This window comes from Aricia agestis, chromosome 6, assembly GCF_905147365.1.
Source record: "Aricia agestis chromosome 6, ilAriAges1.1, whole genome shotgun sequence".
Lineage (NCBI taxonomy): Eukaryota > Metazoa > Arthropoda > Insecta > Lepidoptera > Lycaenidae > Aricia > Aricia agestis.
The window spans coordinates 13,897,055-13,922,454 of NC_056411.1; the positions used below are offsets into that span (position 1 = coordinate 13,897,055).

The following is a 25,400-nucleotide window of genomic DNA, read 5'->3' on the forward strand; positions in this document are numbered from 1 at the left end:
AATTAAAATATTATTGCATGCGTTGCATGCGTCCAGTTAAAAAATGTATATAATAATAGTTTTTAAACTTTTTTGCAAGGTTTATGTGATCAAAGAGGAGTTGTGATTACGCAGTTATGTCAATATAGAATATTCCTGCTTATCCTACAGCGAATTTCCTTGTGACTTAAGTGTCACAAACGCCGATATTGAAGCCGGAATTGACTTCATAATCGTTATAAGTGCTAATAAATTACCTTCAGTCTGGTTGTCAATTCCACATGAATTCATAATAATAAGTGTTTGTGTATGCATTTTGCGTATTTACCTGGTGCTTTCACCTACATTGTAGGCAGAACTCGAGTACTCGATCACTGGTTTTGATACTTTGATTCTATCCCTTTACGAGTACTATATATTTTACCACTTTTCGTTTTCTTTCACTCGGTAAAGAAAATAAACGCACTGTTCCGCGATAGTTACCGCTTTCTTTGACATTGGCAAAGAGACTCCTGGCCCGTTGCACGGTTACAATATTAGTTCTGACTTTCACTGAGTTAAGTGGGACGTAGGCCTTTATGGTTTTAGGTTGGCAAAAGGGGACAATGTAAATTGATCGATAGGAATAGAAACACTTCAGATTGAATGCGATTTTGCAGTAACCATGCATTTACTCGCAAAAAAAAAAAAGCATTTGCAATCTACTAAGGCAAAGGCCTCCGAAAGAAAAAGTAGCCCTTTTCCAAAGGAATCCTTTGTAATTCGGGTTTCAACGCAGATAGCTAGTTAATTTTTAATTACTCTTTAACTCCTAATAGCCTTATATTAAATTCTAGTTGGGAAGTTTCCTGAGCTAATAAAATCAAACAAACCTCTTTATTTTGATAGGTATAGAATATAGATGAAGGAACCTTTGGCTTACCACTTAAAATAACAAACAAACAAACAAATATACTTTATTGTGCACATATTGATAACATTACAAACACAAATAGGTACAATATAATTAATCGAACTGCACACAAAGGCGGCCTTATTACTTTAAAGCAATATCTTCCAGGCAACCTTTAACACGTCTTAAGAGATGAAGAACTTAGGAAAATGGTGATGTGCAAAAGTATAAACATTTTTGACAACAATTGACTAATTATGTTATAAATATTATATTCAATAAATATTACAATAATCAATAATATTATTAAATATAGTATATAATACATACATATTACATAATATACAATACATAAAATTACATACTTACAATAATAATATTATATTATATATATAATACACAAAATAAGTGGTCACAGTTTAAAGTTAAAATGCACAGTTTATCCAGGCATTGACATCCCAAAACTTTGGTTAGTTCCTATTTTCTACGAATCAAAGCCAAAAAAATTATATTATGTTTGAAATAAGTCAATAACAGGTCATATTGTTTTGTTTTATAGGTGGCTGCTTCGGTTCCATGCAGAAGAGGACCATCGTTGGAGGATGGGCTTGGGCGTGGTGGCTCGTCACGGATGTCCAGCGTATCTCTTTGGAGGTAAATATTAAGATTCAAAGCCATTTGCTTTCATCAGTAATAATATGGTTTCTAAAATGTAAAAAAAGAGTATAATAGTGAGAGATCATCGACCTGCTTTAGGCCGAGGAAGGCTACGTGACACAGCTCACGTTGGCTGAATCAGCAAATATTTCTTTTTAACAGGCATTGTCATAACACAGTCATACCGGCGAAGGTAGCCACGAGAACCTTTTAGGATCCCATGATTGCCACTATAATGGCGAAGCTGCCCTGATGAATAATCTTTATTTTCTACACGTTCCTAATCACTAGTCCATCGTGTGCTAATTGAGAGTGATTTCAGGGGTTGATATCTTCAACCTCTGTTGTGTTTGTTTTAACTGTTAGCCGTTAGCGTTACTGGGCTAAATATCTATTTAGCTCAGAAGCACTAATACTCAATTACTATATGATGGTAATGACACCTCTATTTCCTCACCAGGTGATGACGCTGAACCCCATGTGCGAGTACGTGGAGACAGCCCAGGGCGTGCCGCTGACGGTGACGGGGGTGGCGCAGTGTAAGATCATGAACGAGGACGAGCTGCTGACGACAGCCTGCGAGCAGTTCCTGGGGAAGACGGTCAAGGAGATCAAGATGACCGTCCTCCAGACCCTGGAGGGCCATCTGCGTGCGATCTTAGGTGAGTCAGATTTTTTTTAATAAGGGGGCAAACGAGCAAATCGGTCACCTGATGGAAAGCAACTACCGTCGCCCATAGACACTCCCAACATTAGAAGACCCGCGGGTGGGATGCCGGCATTTTAAAAGGGAATACGCTCTCTTCTTAAAGGTTTGCGGATCGTATTGGGCCGGAAATCCTGCTGGTGATAGTTCGTTCCAGAGTTTTACGTTTGTCTTTAAAAATGTGTAATGTAGGCAGTATGTTAACGTCAGTAAGAATTACAAAGATGAGTCATAGCAATTTTTATATGTGTTTTTTTAAAGTGCCGTTTGATTTCTTCGGAAGTTGTGATGGTTATTTCATTTTTAATTTTTTAATATCTACGTGTTAGTGACGAGATCATACTATCGTTACACTAACATTAATACTTTAAAATTTGTGTTTGTGTAATTGTTTTTGTTTCCTATTTATGCAAAAACTACACGTCGGATTTCAACTATTTAGTTTGGCAATATTTAAGGCTCTACTTTGACACATAGGCTATTTTAAATATTTCAAAATTTGCAGCATTCCTATATAGGATACTTAACTGTATTTTTTTACTTTTGTCCTTGGTGGAACCATAAAGTTTATATACCTAGCGAAATAGGTATATTAACTTTATGGGCGGGACTGCGGTTCCTCTAGGTGTCATAGTAAAATGAGGAATTCTAAGGAAATACATGGTTTGAAATGTATGTCAAGTTATGTATCTTCCGCATATTATTCATGCATCAGTGAATGCGTCATAATATTATTTCACTTCTCAATATTTTATAACTTGCTCTAAAAAGTACCGGTTTGCGGATGTATGGTAAATGACCACTTCGTCCATGACCCAGAAACGAAAAAAAAACTTTTATATCAGCAATGCCATCTAGTTTTACGCCTCAGTACTTAAACGATGCAGCGTTAGTATGTTTATCTTATTGTTTTTTGTAATAAAAAAAAGATGTCGCTGAATCACTTTACCAACGTGCTATCTAGGATGGCAGGAAACACTTTTTTGGCAAATGGAAAGTAGGCACGGAAGAATAAAATGAAGGAATTGTCGAGTCCTTGAAAAATACATCTATAATAATGTTTTTATTATTATAGATGTAATTGTCAATTACAAAAATTGTATAATTCAGCTAAAGCCACGGACGTAAAAAAAATATTTTTATGTCCGTGGCCAAAGCAAGATATGTTTTGAAATAAAGGATACGGGCGCCGCCTCTAATTAATATCAACAACTTGTTTAGATTTTTGGAACAAGTGACATTATTGCAATTTTGGCTGTTTTGGTTGCTACTAATACAAAAGTCTGTTACCACTTCACACCCAAACCTCTGAACCGGTTTTGATAGGTAAGTATGGAAATAAATTGAGTACTTACCGACTACCGGAAAAGGACATAGGATACTTTTTATCCCGAAAAAATTTACGGCAATCACATCGGTGTTGCGGACGTCATCTATTCTGGACAGGCGCGGTCCGAAGGGGGGGGTCACAAAATCTAAGGTAAAATTGGAAATAAAATAAAACCCAGAACCGTCCGAGGGCGCAGATAAAAAAAAATAGTGTAGTGACTACTGAGTGACCCCCCCCCAAAATTTCAGGCTGCGACCGCGCCTGATTCTGGAATATATACTAGTAAATTGTTTTAGTATTTTGTCAATACAAAACAAAACTGCAGGCTGTACAGTAAGGGGCATCTTTCATGCTTCATCACGTAGGTAGACGGATAAAACATAACGGTATTTTCGCTTGTGAAATGAATTGATATTCATGAATCAGCTCGGTTTCAGTACTTTCCGTCAATTTGTTTGTCGAAGTCATCTTTATTTTCTTGATGACTACACCCTAAAATTTAGTATTTGAAGATTTAGTAAAAACTCTTCTTGATCATCAAATTGGTTATGTCAAGTAGTAGGAGTGTGTAAGCCACGCATGGTAACATTAGAAGTGTTTGAAGATTGTTATATTTTATTTGTTAGATATTTTTTCACTTTTCTTACAATACCCACAAAAACCGTAGGTGTAAAGAAAATGGGAAACGTGGTTTATCTTAAATAGAGCCCACGCATAAGGTAAAGCAAATATTTTATCCAAGTTTCGTAATTTTTGCTCCTTAGCTAAAATTCTACAAAATTATTTCTAGAAGTATTTCGTATTGTGTGTTCGTATATTATATATTGTGTTTATTTTGCTTATGTAGAGAATATTATAACTATTGGATGTTTAAAACAATTTAATAGATGCTTGTTCTTTCTTTGGCTTGATTTTGAATACTACTAAACATTTCTAAATTTGATTTATTTATATTATTTAATGAAAATCGTTTTATAAAATCTTTTCTAATGAGTAAATAAATTCACATATTAATTTAATAAGTATATTTAAGCCCATTTACAGTTTATTATGTATAATTTTACATAATAATAAGGTATTAACTGGTATTAATAATAATTGCTCTGTATGTGCCAGTAGGGGGGAGACGACCTTGCTTCCTCACAGTTTGCCACTCTGACATGCACTTTTGCGCGTTTGTGTATTGCCTCGTATTGCTATTATTGTGGTGTTAGAAGAGCGTAAGCAAAAACTTTTTGTATTCTGCCCTGTGTTTTTCATTTCGTAAGTTTTTTTAATAGCAACTTTCCCGAGTTTACCAAAATATAAAAAAGTTGTATTCAGTAATGGTGTAGTGCTGTTTGAAGTTCGAAATCATGTCGATGTTTTGGATGAGTGCTTTCAATCTTGGACTGACTGTCGGTGCCACTTACGCTATTGTTAAAGGGTAAGAAATAATAAAAATCGTAAAAAGGTCCTTTGAAATCAAATCATTTGCAAAAAATTTTCCAACTCTACATTTCGTGTCCCGATATACATAATTATCTATATAAATTATTAATAATAATACTCCCCACACCGGTTTCGGTGACGGTGGCCGGATTCATTGAAACCAGGCCAGGTACGCAGGAGTAATTTTATAGTGCTCAAGTGTGTGCGCAGTACACAAGAGCACTCTCTGTACCTTTACTCTCATAACCCAGTGGGACGGCAGACCGACACGACTGGCGAGAGATCAGGCGCAGGACCGACTTTTTTTTTACATGCCCATCCGACGCATGGATCATCTTACTTGTCAGACAATCAGGTGATCAGCCTGCATTGTCCTAACCAAACTTGGAAATAACATGTTTCCAACGCGGGATTCGAACCCACGACCTCCGGAGTCGAGAGCGACGCTCTAACCACTAGACCACGGAGGCGGTCAAATAATAATACTCCCCACACCGGTTTCGGTGACGGTGGCCGGTTTCATTGAAACCAGGCCAGGTACGCAGGAGTAATTTTATAGTGCCCAAGTGTGTGCGCAGTACACAAGAGCACTCTCTATTCCTTTTACTCTCATAACCCAGTGGGACGGAAGACCGACACGACTGGCGAGAGATCAGGCGCAGGACCGACTTTTTTACATGCCCATCCGACGCATGGATCATCTTACTTGTCAGACAATCAGGTGATCAGCCTGCATTGTCCTAACCAAACTTGGAAATAACATGTTTCCAACGCGGGATTCGAACCCACGACCTCCGGAGTCGAGAGCGACGCTCTAACCACTAGACCACGGAGGCGTTCATAAATTATTATACAAATAACAACTACAGAAGTACTAAATAGCTGTTAAGCGGAGACAAGAAATATAATTAGACTCAAGGTCATTTTAATAATAATTGAATCTTAATAAGAAAATGCCATATTCACCGCCATCATCACCCATCATCACCATCAGTGACCTCCAAATTATAACGTAGTAAAATATAACGCGCATTTTTAGCAAGTTTCTGCTATGTGCGATGTAAGCCGAATGTTTACATGTCATGGTGGAGGCCTTGAAATAAATCTATGCATGCATTGGAATCATAATATGTTACATATTATAGTACTTATCTATTATCCACGTGTTACGGCATTCAGTGTACCTACCCTATAGTTAGCTGTGCTATGTCCATAATGACAGTATTGCATGTGAAATGTGCATCGGCCATGCACGGAAGTTTAATGGCATTTCTTTGAGGCTAACGTTTAAATGACTAGTAAGTTCTTTATTTTTTGAGGAAATTGGGTCATAACCATAAGTCATAACTCATAGGTAGTCGGCGAATCTGCGTAATTTGGCTGAGTATATCAAGCACGTGCGCGACATATCATAACACAACCAAATAACTTAGGTCCGCCCTACGTGTATATTATGATTTGAATTCCCTAACGCGTAACGGTGCAATTAAATTATTTCCTATAAAGTGCACAGCTAGATACAACTACGACTGATCCCTTTTAGAATATCTGCGTCTGATTTTTCTTTGGTACAAAGTATTTTTGTATTACCTCCACAATGTACAAAATAGAGCAATTTTGAAGTCGCGAAATAAGATATTCTCCTATTGCATATAAGAACTCTGGAATGGCAGTATAATTAGTATGAAGTATTTATGTTTAACGGTAACGTAATGTGCGTAAATCAGTTAGACTGCAGATTAATAAGGTATTCTGCAGATTATCTGGGTGAGTCAGTTAAAGTGCAAAAAGTTTATTCTATTCTCATTAAATGACATAAAACAGGTTCTTGTTTGAATAAAATATGTTATTTAGTTGTAGAGAATTATTTAATATATTTTTTTTGCAAATAAACAAAGGAATAAATTATATATTAAATATATAAAGTAAAATGTTACTTGCTTAGAAAAAAACAATTAAAACAATAACAGTATTTGGTTGACAAGCTTAAGTCAAAGTTTTTAGGACCTTTACGAAGAAAGAGAATGCAAACTAACTAGGTAAAGCGCATATTAGCTTTTTTATTTTAATTTCACACTTTAACGGAAGGTATCAAGGAATCTGCAGATTACCTAGGTAATGTGTACATTAACGTATTCTGCATTCTAACGTATTCAATAGCATTAATATACAGCTACGTATGTTACTGTACCCATGAGAGACTATTAAGAGGATACACCAGGGGCTAGAGAAATGAATAAAAAATACGTGTAATATCTATAGCTGTCTCCCTTACCTCAAGCCTATACCGCAGAACGCGATAGAGACAAATGCAGAAAATCCAGAAAATCAACGATTCGTTGTCCCCTGATTCCTTCTCCAAAACTTAACCGATTTAAGTACTTTTTTCACTAAGGATTAAAGAAAGGCTTGAACTGTGTTCCTATGTTTTGCTTTTTTTTGTTTAATCTAGCCAAATCTGTTTTCTGGACGTTTAAACACAGCGGAAAATCTGGCCATTTTTTTGGGTTTTGGAACGTTCATATCTTATTTAATAATTAAATTATGAAAAAAAAGAAAACATAGGGACATTGTATTAGTGGCCGTAGATATTCAGGTAAAAAAATTGTAACTTTACGAGCATTATCCAGGGAGGAAACAACGTTTGTATGGAAAAAAGGGCGGTGTGGACTCCTCTTAATATGCATACTATTCAATAACTTCCAGTGTAGAATACGGCCTCGTATATATATAACGTGTGTATCAGGAAAATGTCTACTCAGACATTTTCCTGATACAGAAACAAAAGTTTTTCTGAAAATATATCACTGAATGAGAACCGCTTCTTTGAACGTATATTTTACTAGGTGACGCCCGCCACTCCGTTGCGCCAAAATTCGTTTGTCGCGCGGGAATCGTACATTTTTCCCGGATAAAAAGTATCATTTCCGTCCCCGGGATTTAAAGTATCTCTCTATACCAAATTTTAGGAAAATCGGTTCGCCGATTTAGACGTACAAAAATTGTGGTTTTTGTATGGGAGCGCCCCTTAAATTTTTATTTTATTTAAATATTATTATTGTTTATTAAAATTCGCATATAATTAAGGCTTTGTTGTCACCATTGATACCGAGCAAAAAATGTTTGAAAAATCACGTAAGTATGTTGTATGGGAGCCCCTTAAATATTTAATTTATTTTGTTTTTAGTATTTGTTGTTATAGCGGCAACAACAATACATAATCTGTAAAAATTTCAACTCTCTAGTTATTACCGATCTTGTGTTATAGCCTGGAGACAGACGGACAGACATCGAAGTCTCAGTAATAGGGTCCCGTTTTTACCCTTTGGGTACGGAACCCTAAAAAAATCTCTTTCAGCGCTGATACTTTCACAGTGAACTCCATATTATAAGGGAGTAGGGACACAATATACTCACCCTAAAGTATTATCACCTTTTATGTTACATTATTACAAAATAATGCAACTATTTAATATATTTTCATTCTGTTATTTATAACGCGGGAACCGTACAATGTCCTTTTCGGGTACTAAAAGTATTGTGTAATTGTCTTAGTTATTATGTAATTTTCGTAGTAATAATATTATGATAATATAGGTACTTTACCGTTATACCACAGTACAAATTATAGTATACAGTTGTACAAAGTACAATAATGTATTAGTTTAACTGCTGAGTGAGCGCTTTGTGTCAGCAGTTTACATTCATTAACATTGTTACATTTTACTTAATAAATCAGGGTTAGAACAGCACTCATCGGGTTTGGTTGTTTCATTCCATCCCTATCTATCTGTAGAAACATTACAGATCTTTTTGGTCCTTCGTTCCTTCAGGACCTTGCTCTCGCGTCGCGTGTAACATACAGTTGCTTTGCATCCGCGCCGCGTTGTGAGGACACCAGTGACTTTAGCACATACAGTGTTATATCTGTGACGAACAGTTGCAGTGACGTACAGTCAGAACTACAATTAGTGAAGTGTTCAGTGGACTTTACTCCGTGAGGTTTCTGTAGCATCGACAGCCGCAGCACCCACATCAGCGACAGCATCGACAGCAGTCCCGCAGGAGAGTAAACCACAGAACCAAGTAAGATCTTTCCATATTTTCTTTACACGATGGACAAGCTAATTCAGCAGCAGAACGCGATCCTAGAAGAAATTAAGCGTATAGAGACTAATTTTAGGAAGGATTCACCATCCCGTAAAACGCGCGAATATCTCGATGAGAGACTCGCTAATTTGGACAGGCTCTGGGCTGAGTTTAATGCGAACAACGACAAGCTCAGTCTGCGCGGTCAACCTGATGCTCCATATTTCGTCGAAAATCAGTACGAGGAGGCACGCGAATTTTACAATAATGTCCGTTATAGAATTTCTTCCTATACACCTACTTCGAAAACAGACCAGACAGGTACTAGTTTGTCCGTCAGAAAACACACGACAACACCGTCACCGTCTCGCGAGCAGGCACCGCCAGCACAGGCGCCGCCAGCACCGCCGCAACAGGCACACACAGACATTGAAAAACTTTTATCGCTTCAACGTACAAATTTTAGGGCATTCGCTAGGCTAATTAATAACATCAACGTAGACAACATAGGCGATAAATGGGAGCTAGAAGACGAGCTGCGTAGTGTTCAGTCTCGCTGGAATAACATTGATTCCTTACATTTAGAGATTGACAATATTTTACAAGGAGATAACGCGGACTACGATAATGAATTTTCCTACTACGAAAATTGCTATAAAGATATCAAACGGTCACTTAATAAAAAATTAGCATCCGCGGCTCACATCCAACAGGCAACACCTCAAATAGATATCCCCGTGTTTACAGGCAAATACACACAGTGGCCTACGTTTTACGATTTATTTTCCGAAAGCATCCATAACAATAACTTGCTCACAAAGGGTCAAAAAATGCAACACCTTAAGGGCAAACTTAGAGGAGAAGCCGAGCGTCTTATACAACATCTACATATTTCCGCTGAAAACTACGATACCGCTTGGGAGCTTCTCACTCATCGGTATAACAATCGTCAGTTGTTATTTACAAAACAAGTAGAGATATTTTTAAATCAGCCAGCTTCTTACAAACAGTCAGCGTATGAAATTAGGCGTCTCTATGATACATCCATGGAGTGTATTAATGCCATACAAAATCTCGGCATAAACACTTCCTCTTGGGACCCGCTACTCGTACATCTGATTACGAAAAAACTGGACCCTGACACGTACAGTGACTACCAGGAAAATCGGAAAAAACCACGGGAGCTACCCACGCTGGACGAGCTCATGAATTTTCTAGAAAATAAATTTACAGCTTTAGAGCCCATACAAAAAAGAAAGGCTCAAACTTTCACACCAAAGCCCTCTTCGTCGCCTTCAATTAATACGCAATATAACACAAAATATGCTAAAGGCAAATATATAGCGAAACCGCATTATCAGGCGACAGCAACTCGCATGTGGAACTGTCCGCTCTGTCAGCAGAATCATATTTTATTTAAATGCAGTAAGTTCGCCAAGTTATCGGCCGAGGAAAAAATGAGAACGGTACTAAAATTACATATTTGTCAAAACTGTCTTTACATTCACGATGCAAATGGTTGTACTTCTGCAAAACGTTGCAAACATTGCCACGGTGATCACAATACCATTCTACACGATGGATATTACGCTGTTTTCAAAGCCCAGAAATCCTTACCTCATACAACATACTCGACGTCATCGATTACGCAAGCACAGCCCGTCGTCACAACAGCTCCGTCGTCGAGTTACATGCCTACATCTAACTTAGCTAATACTAACTTTACACCTAATTACAATACTAATAAAAATCATAATGTTAACTACGTAGCTACGGATAATGAGGAGATATTATTAACTACACTACTTTTAAAAATACAAGCCTACGACGGTACTTACATAGTTTTAAGAGCGCTTTTAGACCAAGGCTCTCAAATTTCATTAATTTCGGAGCGCGCCGCCCAGCTGCTAGGTCTTCCTAGACAACATCATCCCGCTTCTATTTCTGGAATAGGATATGGCTCTAAACAAGGAAAGGGAGTCGTTACTTTGAATTGTATGTCAATTTACGATGACTACACATTTTCAACCCAGGCTATAGTTATAAATAAAGTCATTAACAATTTGCCCAACGGAACTTTTAACAAACAGCCGTGGTCACACCTGCAAAACATTAGACTTGCGGATCCCGACTTCAACATCTCCAGACCTATTGACATGCTACTAGATGCGAGTGTGTATTCCGACATCCTGATGGATGGCCTCATCAAGGGCCCTAACAAGGCACCCATGGCACAACAGACTAAGGTAGGTTGGATCTTGTCAGGGGACGTGAAGACATTTAACTGCTGTGTCGTGCTGAACAATCTAGCCGATATTTCACAGTATTGGGAGCTCGAGGAGGTTCAGAACTCCTCGACTGCCCGCTCGGAGGAAGATGAGTACTGCGAACAGCTGTACCAGTCGACCACGAGACGATTACAGAACGGTAAATATGAAGTTGCGATTCCGATGAAACAGGACTTTGAGAAACATCTGGGAACCTCTAGACCGAAGGCGATAGCACAATTATATAATTTGGAACGTAAAATGACAAAAAATACAGAATTCTCAGAAAGTTACACACAGTTTATGAGGGAATATCTAAGTTTAGGACATATGAAACCTGTAACAAAAAAGGTAGAGCCGTCGTACTACCTCCCGCATCATGGAGTTTTAAAAGCTGACTCGACAACAACTAAACTGAGAACCGTTTTTAACGCCTCATCAAAAACTTCTACGGGGTACAGTTTGAACGATTTGATGCTTCGAGGCCCAAATCTACAAAGCGATTTACATAGTTTAATTTTATCGTGGCGTAAACATAAAATCGTCATTACAGCGGATTTGGAAAAGATGTTCCGTCAGTTCTTTGTCAGAGAATGTGACCAGCATCTTCAAAGAATCGTATGGAGAGACATCTTCTCGACCGCAAAAACTGCAGACTCTTTGCCGCAAGAATACCAATTAACGACAATCACATACGGAACTAAGTCTGCGCCGTATCTTGCCATGCGAACCCTGAAACAGCTCGCTTTAGACCATAAGGATGATTTTCCTCTAGCATCACATGCTATTTTGACGTCATTCTATATGGACGATCTCCTCACAGGTGAGAGTTCTATAGAGAAAGCGAGAGATTTGCAAAAACAGATTATTGATATTTTCAACACAGCAGGCATGAACATACGTAAATGGTCCAGTAACAACATGGAGCTCACACAAAACTTGTCACCAGAACAGTTGGACATTTCGCTAGATTTCAAATGTGCTGAATCGCGAAAAACATTAGGGTTACGTTGGAGTCCTACAACAGACTCATTTACATTTCAAAATAAATTCGTGGATTTAAATAGCGAGGATCACCTTACAAAACGACAACTACTCTCCAACATTTCGAAGATTTTCGATCCGCTGGGGTGGCTCTCACCTCTTACAGTAAGAGCTAAGATTTTGTTTCAACGAACTTGGTTGGAACTGAACATTACCTGGGATGATGAGCTTCCTCAGCAGATAATTTGTGACTGGAAAACATTAAAACAGGATTTTCAACATTTGGATAAATTCGAATTACCGAGATATTTAGGTAATACTCATAAATACATTATACATGGGTTTTGCGACGCCTCGGAAAAGGCTTACGCAAGCGTGGTGTACATTACCGCTACAAACAGTAAAGGCGTGTGCACAACGAGGCTGCTTACGGCGAAAACAAAACTCGCTCCTTTGAAGAACAAGTTAACTCTACCTAAGCTTGAACTATGTAGCGCACATCTTTTGGCTAACCTTTTGGATAAGGTCTTGGCTACAATGACGGACAGTCAATATGAGGTACATTGCTGGAGTGACTCTATGATTGCATTGGCTTGGATTCAAGGTGACATTCACAGATGGCAGAAATTTGTATCCACCAGAGTGCAAAAGATTACAGAAATTGTCGAACCTTCACGTTGGCATCATGTGAGTACAGAATTAAATGCAGCAGACTGTGCTACAAGAGGATTGACAGTTGCACAACTAGAATCCCATTCATTATGGTGGGGCCCAGAATGGCTCAACAAGTTAGATATAAGTTCAATTGAAAACGTTTCTAATTTAACTACATGTATTGAAGAAATTAAGGCTAGTGTGAACGCGACTTTATCAACTACAATTATAAAACATAAGACTTTAATATTACAATTATTGAATGAATACAGTTCATTGGCACGTGTCGCAACAACAGTGGCATGGCTATCACGTTACATCCTGTGGCTTCGCAACAAGAAGAATGTGCCACATCAGAATTATTTGTCAGCTGTTGAAATGGAAAATGCATATTGTATTATAATTAGAACTGTACAATCTATAGAATTTAAGGAAGAATTTAGTTGTATTTTACAGAATAGAAAATTACCTAGGACTAGTAAGGTATTATGTTTAAATCCGTTTATTAGTAAGGATGACGGATTACTGAGGGTCGGTGGGAGACTTAATAAGTCGCATTTAGAAAGTTGTGCGAAAAATCCAATTATTTTATCGAATCACAGTCGTCTCACAGAACTAATTATACAGCAAGCTCATTCTTTAACTTTACATGGCGGACCCAGACTTACCTTATCACACATTAGATACAAATACTGGATACTGAGCGGGTTCCGTACTGTTAAAAGAGAGTTACGTAAGTGCGTTACATGCAGGCGTTACAGCCACCAGAATCATCAACAGATCATGGCAGATCTACCCGAACCACGCGTAACTCCTTCACGTCCATTTAGCATTACAGGTGTGGACTTCACAGGATATTTTGACATTAAAGCACAAAAGGGGCGTGGGATAAGAACAACGAAAGGATACGTAGCCGTATTCGTATGCTTATCGACCAAGGCCGTTCACTTGGAGCTCGTGTCCGACCTCAGCACCCCTGGATTTCTTGCAGCCTTTCGTCGGTTTTGTGCCCGGCGAGGCACCCCGAGTCATATGTACAGTGACAACGGGACAAATTTTAAAGGCGCTAACAGATTGCTGATCAAGGAGTACAAAGAGATTTTTGCCACAATTGACAGGAATTTCTTCGCGAACATAAACAGCTACAATATCAAATGGACTTTCAACGCACCATCATTTCCATCTGCAGGAGGTCTATGGGAGGCTGCCGTCAAATCACTCAAATATCATCTTCGGCGAGTGATAGGCGAGCAGCGACTTACCTACGAAGAATTTAACACCCTGCTACAGCAGATAGAGGCCTGCCTTAATTCACGACCACTGGTTGCGTTGACGGAGAATCCTGATGATGATTACCTGACCCCTGGACATTTCCTCGTAGGGGGACCTTTGCTGTCTCGTCCACAGGCTGAACCGGAACATCTTAATCTTAACACAAGATGGCACATGGTACAAGCCATGAACAGGAACTTTTGGAAGAAGTGGTCTTCGGAGTACCTTCAGCAGCTTCAAACACGATCCAAATGGCAGAGTCCATCGAGAAACTTTGAAGTGGACGACATAGTTCTGGTGAAGGAAGACAATTTACCTCCCGGGAAATGGGCTTTAGGTAGGATAGTCGAGGTACATCCAGGCAAGGATGGGTACGTGAGAGTGGTATCGGTTAAGACCAAGAATGGTATATTGAAAAGGCCAATTTTAAAACTTTCCCGACTTCCAGTCAAGGAGAGCGATACCGTACAGGTGAATAGCAGCTCTAGTGATCATGATCGACATGCCGTGACCCCTGGAATAACGAACGGGGTGCAACCAGAAAGCCATACAAACCAGCTACCGCCATCTCGACGTCGACCTCGAAGAAATAATTTATGTAATTTTATATTTACACTACTTTTTATGTTTTTATTTACAATTGCGCCCACACAGGGAACCTACAATATATCTAATTTCAACTCGAGCCAAAGCCTGTATTTCGACAAACAGTTCAATATTAACTTAATCAGGGATGAGTGGAAATTAGTTGTTTACTATAATATGTCAACCTATTGGACGAGTCTTTCATATTTACAGAAGTACGTAAAACACATACAGAAAGATACTTCACAACTTTCACCGCAGTATATAAGCATAGCCGAACAATTACAACATGAACTATCGGAACTTCAACATTATAATGTATTGCTGCAATATAAAACTAACAAACGACAGAAGAGAGGCATAATTAATGGTGTGGGTTATGTAGCTAACGCATTATTCGGAGTTCTCGACGACAGGTTTCTGAAACAATATGAAAAGGACATAGAGAAGATTTCGTACGACTCCAATCACTTACGAAGCCTTCTGAAAAATCAAACGAGCATTATTGAGGCACAGTCGAACATATTACGCAGAAATGAAGATATTATGTATAAGCAATTCAGCATGGTACAGTCACATTTACAAAACTTTACAAATATTTTAAATCGAGTACAGTCGGACAGTGAGCATCAACTTAATACTATATCATCAATTCTGTCGGCACAGATTTTAATATCGAATCTTCGACGTATACAAGATAATTTAGTCGATACAGTAACTGATTTATCTCATGGACACTTAGACACACATTTAATACCTTCAGAACAGCTGCAACAACAGATGCACATTATTTCGAATCAATTAAGGGGAGACCTAACTTTGCCTACTAGTGAAGAAGACTTACAGGAATTATACAAGGTCATGAAAGTTAGCTCAAAAATCGGAAGATCATTTCTAGTAATAGAGATAAAAATACCTTTAATTGCAAAGGAATCATTCGAACTAGACAAAATATATAGTATACCTTTTAAAAGTAATCTTATTATTCAAACATTTACACCTTACATAGCTTTTAATTTACAAAAGGAAATATTTATTTTACTAACAGAAGAAGATACTCATTTGTGTATGCATTTATCTTCAGGAAAAGTCTTGTGTGCCTTTGATAGACCAATTTATGAGCAACAAATTAATCATTCTTTTTGTAATCTACATACAAACAATAAAACATTATGTACGACTAAAACAATTAAGTGCGAAGAGCGGTGGATAAAATTACGTGCTAATAACAGGTGGTTGTTCTCGTGCTGCGAAAATTGCCAAGCGCGACTTTTCTGCTCGGACACAATAGAAATGATTACCTTACAAGGAAACGGACTCATGGACATAGCGTCGGGATGCGTTTTGAAGAGTAGATCCGTTACAATTTACGGACACACTAACTATCTTACAAAACTATCTACAAAGCCTGACATAGTTCCAGTACCAGAATTTTCTGTCCTTAATCATATTCTAAATTCTACACTACCTGAAAGTTTCATACCGGACAATCACAGTCATACTTGGGATCAGATGAAGATGCAGTTGGAGAACATAAAAAACGAAGCTAATGTGGTTTACTCTCCCGTCAGTGTACACGATGTACACCACTATACTGCGATCTACGCCACGCTGACACTGCTGATCTTAGGGGGGTGCATTTACGTCGTCCGTCGTGTTCGTAAGACGAGCCAACAACAGTTTCGAGTGTCCCCTGCTGTCACTGCCCCGGTGGTTCTGCGGGCGGTGGAGGCCACTAACGTGGAACTTCCGGAGCTGCCTACAAAGCAGCAGTCATTATCATCAACGGGGGTGGTTCCTCCGAGCACCAGTACGCAGTCATGTGTGAAAACAAGTGGCAAGTGTAAAAAATCTGTGCGATTGTCAGTTCCAAAAATTAGTGAAAGTGAAATTAGTGATTATTAATTTTAACTGTGACATAAAGTGGTTTAGGACAAACATTTTAGAGACATTAGGTTACGTATGGACATTAAGTTTTAGTTCTTTACATCATTCAGCATCCTTTTCCCTGAGTCCCAGGATGTACAAAGTACAATAATGTATTAGTTTAACTGCTGAGTGAGCGCTTTGTGTCAGCAGTTTACATTCATTAACATTGTTACATTTTACTTAATAAATCAGGGTTAGAACAGCACTCATCGGGTTTGGTTGTTTCATTCCATCCCTATCTATCTGTAGAAACATTACACAGTAGACTCTTCTTCTTCCAAATGTTGTTCGCACACTAGCGTGATTTTAGATAACCTTTAGAGCAGAACAATAATATAATCTAACAAATTAGAAGTTAGCATTTTTATACAGACTGGTGTTCGGCGACCTCTTTAGTGGCGGTTTAGCCACTTCGAGGGCACATACACACATACATGATACACAGACTGCCAAAATGATTATTTATTCTTCTAATTATTCTTCCTCTTGGCTTCGCCGTAGTCGAGTAAAAACCCATAATATGTTTTTAAAACTTAGCCGAGTTTCGCTACGTTGTACACATCTGTATTGTGGTGATACCCAGAAGTTCAAGATCAAAATCATGCTGAGCACAGACAGCTATTAACCTTGACTGCCGAATTTGTACGGCGTAAACAATCGTCAAGTTAAGGCAGTGGGTACTTAGACAACTTGCATTCGATATTTTCGACGACGAAGTGAAAAATCAAAAATATTTATTATTATTTATTTATTATAAAACAGGGTATTTAGTAGTACTTAACCGATTCCTTAAGTGATATGGACTATGGCCAAAGAATTCGACATTGGCTTATAAATTATTTATCACTTACTTTGCCGTCGAAATGATCGAATGCAAGTTGACTGAGTACTCAGTTTTACAGTGCGACGGTGACAAACGTCTCCGATTCGTGACCCTTAGAAAACGACCTTTATTGGGTCCTATAAAAGTTTAAATTCAATCGCTCATCATTGAGGAAGTGATTGAGAAATCCGCAAATAAAGCTTGCATAATCGGCACAAGTTTTTCATTGTTTACATCAAACTAAAGTTTATTTTTATGAGTCATAGAAAAGTATACAAAGCCGAACATAGTCCCATTCTTAAGGAAGACGGTTAAATATAATAATCGGGATGAACTTCAGAAGTGCAGGCAGAAGTGTAAGCGTAACAGCAGGGGGAGACCTCTCTACCAGAGAAGACAGAATTATAGAGTATGCCGACTAAGAACTGAAAATCGTCGCTAGGGTTGTTAAATTGTTACAGGCTACGAATTTCAAACTATGACATATTCGCTGGACGTGTTTCTCTTTGGTCGTATTGTTGTTTGTGTTTTGGCATTAAAATTGTCAGAATCCCATTTTGAAATCTTTACTTTAAATATTTAAAAATAAATTATATCAGCCAGCGCGGCACATTCCGTTTATAATCCTAGTGAAACCCGACGAATTTGACAGATATTGAAACCTGTCCGTTTCTTTGCAGTCGAACTACTGGTAGTTATGTCTATTGTGTCTCTACCGTGTGACATTTTCGTCACGCGGTAGAGACGAGGACATTACAGTACTCCAAAATTAATAATGCGCATGAATGACCGTGTTACAAAAGCTACAGGAATATCACGACGAACTTTGACTAATACATGTATCTTAAACGCTATGCAATTAGAAAATGCAATATCGTCTACCGTCGCTCGGGAAATACGACTGTTGCCGAAAAATTTCGAAAACATCTATGCGCATTATCATTTATCAGTTATTACTTTGGGAGCACTGTACTTCGTTTTATATGCCGGTCGGTGTACTCTTCATCTAAGCTACGAATTTTTGATTTGGCCACGTGGCTTAACATTTTTTACCCATCCCAAAAAGTGCAAAGCGTCGCTAAAAAGTTTTTAAGACAAAAGAGTCATAGCAAAATTGGTTTTTCAAATATTTTCCGGTAATTATAAAAATTACCGGAAAATATTTGAAAAACCAATCGATTCATCTCAACTCTGAACAGAAGGCAAAGAAAATGTTTCCATAAACGTGATGGATTATTTTCTGATAGCAGCAGTGCCCGAGTAATTTCGTTCATCTTTCATATAAATACGGTGACCAGGCTTCTCTCAAATGTACGGACTTAGAAATTAACTAATAATAATATGTTTTGTATGTTTTATTTTCTTTTATATCTTTATCTATGCGTGTATATTATATTGTGTTGAAGATCTTTTGATATAAGTAACTGATATACAGGAAAACTCTAAAATACTTTTGATGAGAGAGAAGACATAAACCACAAATTATTGTATACTTTGAGTACGACAATTATTTTTCTTCCTACACGTATCATATAATTGTAAGCAATAGATCATATCAACAAAATATGAGTTGTTGAATTTTACATCCTATACCGTATAAAAATAGAGTACGGTATATATACATATACCGTACTCTATTTTTTACAAAATTACAGTCTTATTTCTTGAGAATGACTAAAGTGAAAATATAAAAAGTATGTCCAATTAAATATAGAACATTGGTCACACTACTAACATCCTGAGCCCTGACTTTCATTATTTTAGCCTTCTTCAGGCGAAACGTTGTTTCGCCTGAAGAAGAGATGATATTAAGTATAATGCTCGAACTGTGTGATTAAGTACGTATGTATTTACAGAATAAAAAAGAAAATACATATAATTAACCGACTTCCAAAAAACGAGGAGGTTATATGTTCGGCTGTGGATATATCTATATTTTTTTATTTAATATTACAAATAAATATTTTGCAATTTGCTATTTTTAAAGCCTTTGGTATTAGATGCCGTTGCCTCAAAATATGCTTTAATTTAAGGAGTCAGATTTTTCTATTACAATGCAATGTATAATGTACTTATATCATAATAATAATTTAATGGTAAATTACTATTTGTGCAATTTATTGTATTTGTAATATGCAAGGAACATTATACAGTAAGTACCATTATACATCAATATTTATCAACTTCTAGTAACATTAAACCCTAGTTTAAAGTATAATAATTATGAACGTTAAGAAAAATTTGTAAAATAAACAATCAACAATAAGCAGTAGATTTTATTTAACGTTTAAAATTTACATTTTTATCGTTTATATATCTCTACTGTTTAGTATTATCTATTATTATTAGTTTAAATTATAAGAAGTTTTTCATGGAGTATTTATAAAGTTGTTATCTTTCTTGTAAAAACATTATTTATTTATTTACTAGCTTTTGCCCGCGGCTTCACTCGCGTTAAGAAGTATTATTATATACAATATACAATCTTTAATCCCCTTTTTTATCCCCTTAGGGCTAGAGTTTATCAAAATCCTTTCTTAGGGGATACCTACGTCATAGTAGCTTTATGCATGCAAAGACTCAGCCCGACCGGTTTAAAATTGACAAAGTTTCATCCCCTATTTAAACCCCTTGGGGGTAGAATTGATCAAAATCTTTTCTTAGCGGATGCCTACGTCATTACAATCATCTACCTGCATGCCCAGCCCGATCCGTCCAGTGGTTTGGACTGTGCGTTGATAGATCACTACGTCAGTCAGTCAGTCAGTCATCAGTCAGTTAGTCTTTGCCTTTGAGTTATATATAATTAAGATTTCTTACAGGAATACGAAAACCGTATAAGTGTTCCCTAGTGGTCGTTTATAAAGTCATGTTTAAAACTTTTTTCGCAATAAAAACTGTTCTCTGTCACTTTTCCAAACGTTTTTCAAATAAGTTTTAGCGTAAAGTCAAGATAACGAACATACTTACATGCTTTCGCATTTTTAACCATCTTCTAAAAAAGGAGGAAGTTCTATATTCGGATATGGATATTTATTTTAATATCTAAATTTATAATCTAAATATGCAGCTGGTATGGTGCAGCTATTGATGCTCCATGGCTACTAATAACTAATTGTAGTGAATATTTGATATCCAATACGAAGCTCGAAGCCAATATCCGATGGAATAGCTTCTAAAATGTCACCCTGTTTAACCACGTACATAGGAGCCGGGTGTTATGATAAAATATGCATTTTATACGATATTCATATTGGAAACGTATTTGGATAGAAAATATATTTGGATTGAATTTGATATTAGCAGTTGAAAATATCTAGAACTTTTCCTTTGTGTGTCCTATTATGGATGAGAAAAATGTATATCGAATGTAAAATAATAGATATATATAGGAATTTTTCTGGTATATTTTCCTAACTTTTGTATGGTGGTAACTAAACTTACAAGAGTGAATTGTTTTTTTTTTACTTTTTTGAAAAACTGTATTAAAAGTAGGTACTGTAGCTGATTCTCAACATAAACACAAAATTTTATTTATTAAATAAAATGTTTTCGTTAATGTAACTTTGCTTGTACAACCACAACTTTTGGGTTATTTTCACTTCGTTGGCAGAGGTGATTTTTAACAGCACCCATACATTTAGCATTTGGTATTCAAGTATGTAACTTCGTAAGGCGATTTCATAGGGTTTTACCTTCGGTTTTACAAAAAACACACACACAATATGTTTTTTAATCAACGGATTTTGCCTTGCTCCAGCGCGACAAAATTCATAATTGATTAAAAAACATTCGCTCTTCTTTATATTTTGTTCCTTGTTTTCATTGTTAATCCATATTTCGATACTAATATTATACATGCGAAAGTGTGTCTGTCTGTCTGTCTGTTACCTCTTCACGCCTAAACCGCTGAACCGATTTTGCTGAAAGGTATAGACTATAGAGATACTTTGAGTCCCGGGAAAGGACATAAGATACTTTTTAACCCGGAAAAATGTAAAGTTCCCGCGCGATACACAAATTTTGGCGCAACGAAGGTACGGGCATCATCTAGATTCTAGTTAGTAAATAAATTTTTGAATAAATGAATGACTCTATTGTTTACTACGATCGTAGAACGCGTGTAGGTCTCAACTCTCAGTACTGACGTAACCGCCGCGAGCGAAGGACTGTCCCTTTGCTACGCTACTCAAAATATTATCACATACTTGATGTTTAAAGTATAAAAAAAAACTAATATAAGTTCACAAAATGAACGACGTAATGAATTCTTATTTTTGAATGCGAATTAATCATTTACGCAATACGCGGATTTTTTTTTTTAAATATTAGCACTAGCACAAGGCACTTTTTATGATTCCTATTTTGGTCTAAATAAACTTTTATCATAATTACTACGGAACCCTAAAAATGATTTAGATTAGATTTATGTTCGTGCCTGAAAAAATGTTGGCAATTATAAACAAGTACTTATTATATTATGTTAACGTTTTATCACTAAAATAAACGCGTGTTGGTATTAATATTTTTTAATATATAATTCGTTAATATTTTCTGTTCGTTGTTTTTCGGAAGCATTAATCATTTATTATAATAAACATAAAATAAATTCGATAAATATACTTTTAAATTTGAAAACACATCAAAAGATCTGATAAAAAGAAGAGCAGTTCGTTACGTGTTTTTCGCGTAGGAGTTTCGTAGGCGACTGATTCTAAGGTCACATTATACCTAATTCGTAGAGGTCATGGTCTAAATTACATAATAATAGTCCTGTCATCCAGTCCATTGAACTATGACCACAGATTACTTAAAAGTTGCTACGTAACTTGCGCCTGAAAGTTTGAAAATGTATCTCTTTCAAAAATTTAAATTTTCTTGTGGTTCTGTAATTGTTTGAATTTCGAAATTAAAATTTTGAATGCTTTCTGTAGTTTGCCAGTGTTTGTTTTCAATTTTTTCTTGTTGTGTCGGTGGTGGTGGTGGTGGGGCTAATCCATTTCTCACCATACAGAAAGAAAGTCTTCATTTACCAAGAAGATTTCGCGTTAATTTCAGGATCTTTAAGATTACCCAGTAATTTGTCATTAAATTATCGGTCTTATACCCTTATTAGTCATTATTGAAAATATTTATACCACGGTTGCACTAATGTTGCTGTATTTTTCCGACGTTGGTAAAGCCTTAAACGAACTTACTTGATTCAATGACAGTTTTTATAAATTATAATAAAATACTGTATTTTATCAAAAATAAGTACTGTGAATACTGTATTTTATCAAAAAATATATCAAAACAACACTTTTCTCTATATTTTATCAAAATATTACGAAGTGCACGAATGTTTTTAAAACTTTTAATGTTCCAATACTTAGCACCTAATGGAGTGCATAATATTCGAATTCTATAATTTAATTATGATTTTCTATTCAGGGCACGTCGTTCTTAGAACGTCTACGACACATATTCAGTTAGTATTGGATTATACGCAGTAGTATATACTTAGTAGTAATTATTTAGTAATCAGTGGTACTATTTCAAGACTAAACTAGTAGTAATCGCCGCATTATCAGAACGTGTTGGTAGTTTGTACCTATTGTGGCTAATTTACTGCAATCTGCAACTCTTGTAACAAACTCTACATTAGCTATTGCTAAAGTTTCATTTCATGTTAAAGTATGGCCTTTGGAGGTTTTACTACTAGGGTCTTACGTGGCTAGGTACCGCAAGACAAGTCACCAAATTTCCTACTAATTCTGGCATTGATAATGAAATTGACTGACTCGTCCCGTAGTTTTGACCACAAGTTTGTTGAAATGTCACAGCGCAATGCAGCGTTTTTATCAAAATCCTATTCAAATAAATGTAAATATAGCCCAATTCTTATCTAATAATGTTACCCTTATCAAATATAAATGCCTTATCAATATTTTATATCGTTTGCAAAATAAAAATGTGATAAGACTTTGATTAAGCATTTTAAACGTTATATTCTTGAATAAAAGATCTTTAATTGTTTAACACGATGATATATCAGTATAAGATGTATTCTGATTTGTAATTGGCATTTGAGTCACTATATCTAACGCCGAACGCGGCAGTAAGATATAATACTACTTCCCACAAAAAATATTTTTTCATCAGACATGAAAAATAAATTAATGTTAAATTGCAGTTATTTAAAAATAAAGTGTACCTGTTTTGTCTTTTGATTTAAAGTGTGTTAAATTTGATAAAGTGTTGTAAATAAAAAAATGGATATATTACGGCTGGCTCTGGTGCCTCTATCTTTGACCTTGGCACTCACCTATTTTAATGTGAAAAAGTAAGTTAAAAACACTTTCTACGGTAGATACTCAATTAGTTTTTGGACTGTATTTTATACAAAACGTCAGTAAAATATTTGTTAGGTAATAGTTAATTTATAAATAGGTAGTACAACATTAATTATAAGGTATTATTATTATTTGACCACACGCATAGTGTTTTCAGTTCTAATTGAATGCGATAAGTTTTAATGAAATAAACAGTGCTATTATTGGACTCGATCAAGATTATTTGTTGCTATATTACTAATTACAGATTACACAAACCTATTATAATATTTATGTGACTACTAAGTACTAACAACTAGCCTTAACTAGCCCATGGAACTCCCGAAACAAATCTTCGTTATCATCGATTTTCGAAATATCCTTTATCCAGATAATTGGGTCTAGGTACATACTTTTACGTCTACCCCGCAAGCTGTAAAATTATGTACTTCACCATGGAAACTGTACGTTTTTCAGAGTTAAAAAGTAGTATATCGTTACTTACAGTTTTCTCTGATCAAAATTTTACAATAATCTGCTCTCTATAAGTTTTAAGTAAACATATTATAGTATACGAATAAACTGGGAATTCACATTAATTTATTACTCCACTAGATGACGCCAACAACTCCGTACATTTTTCCGGGATAAAAAGTATCCTTAGATGTCCTTGTCCGGAACTCAAAGTATCTGCATGCCTTCTGGCCAATTCGGTTCAGCTGTTTGGGCGTGAAGAGGTGACAGACAGACACACTTTCGCATTAGTAGTATGATTTTTTAATTAAACGATAAACCATAACCTAATACTGAAACGTATATTTCAGGAACTCTTACAGTCGAAGAGGTGTACAAAGACCGCGACCAGTTCGCGGGTCTTGTGCGCGAGGTCGCCGCGCCGGACGTGGGCCGCATGGGCATCGAGATCCTGTCCTTCACGATCAAGGACGTCTACGATGACGTGCAGTACCTCGCCAGCCTGGGCAAGGCGCAGACGGCGGTGGTGAAGCGCGACGCGGACATCGGCGTGGCGCAGGCCAACCGGGACGCCGGGATACGGGTGAGTGCAGTGTATGTAGGTCCCCGTGCCCACAGAGATCCCGTCCTTCACGATCGAGGATGTCTATGATGACGTGCAGTACCTCGCCAGCCTGGGCAAGGCGCAGACGGCGGTGGTGAAGTGCGACGCGGACATCGGCGCGGCGCACTATGGAAAATGGTAGAACTAGAGCATATCATAAATGGATTTTAAAAATATCACAATTTGAATGAAATATTTATTGCATTCGATACTCTAATAACCAAATAATCCTAATCAGACATTTTTTTGTTCTAAAACTGCATAAATATTTTTTTTTCATAGGTTGAAGTAAGTTGAAGTAGCGGATGGCTCATTCAAATGTTTGCATACACGTAATTCAAATGAATATTGTGAAAAAAGTATTAAGCTCATGCATGCGGTTTTATACATTTTTAAAAATGATATTTTAT

The 25,400-nt window shown here is 36.7% G+C and overlaps 1 protein-coding gene and 1 long non-coding RNA gene across 2 annotated transcripts in view; one reads left to right on the top strand and one right to left on the bottom strand.

The window, feature by feature from the left end:
- LOC121727862 (flotillin-2) overlaps nucleotides 1-25,400 on the top strand; it is a 235,204-nt gene that overhangs the window by 198,241 nt on the left and 11,563 nt on the right. Inside the window, exons 2-4 of the mRNA XM_042115902.1 lie at nucleotides 1,431-1,525; nucleotides 1,989-2,190; nucleotides 24,737-24,969. Coding sequence (XP_041971836.1) covers nucleotides 1,431-1,525; nucleotides 1,989-2,190; nucleotides 24,737-24,969 — 530 coding nt within the window. The remainder of the gene's footprint in view (nucleotides 1-1,430; nucleotides 1,526-1,988; nucleotides 2,191-24,736; nucleotides 24,970-25,400) is intronic.
- On the bottom strand, nucleotides 1,895-25,220 carry LOC121727866. Its single transcript, XR_006035736.1, has 3 exons — nucleotides 25,103-25,220; nucleotides 14,695-14,702; nucleotides 1,895-1,906 (listed from the first exon to the last, which is right to left on the bottom strand). It is a non-coding gene; the product is annotated as an uncharacterized LOC121727866 (long non-coding RNA).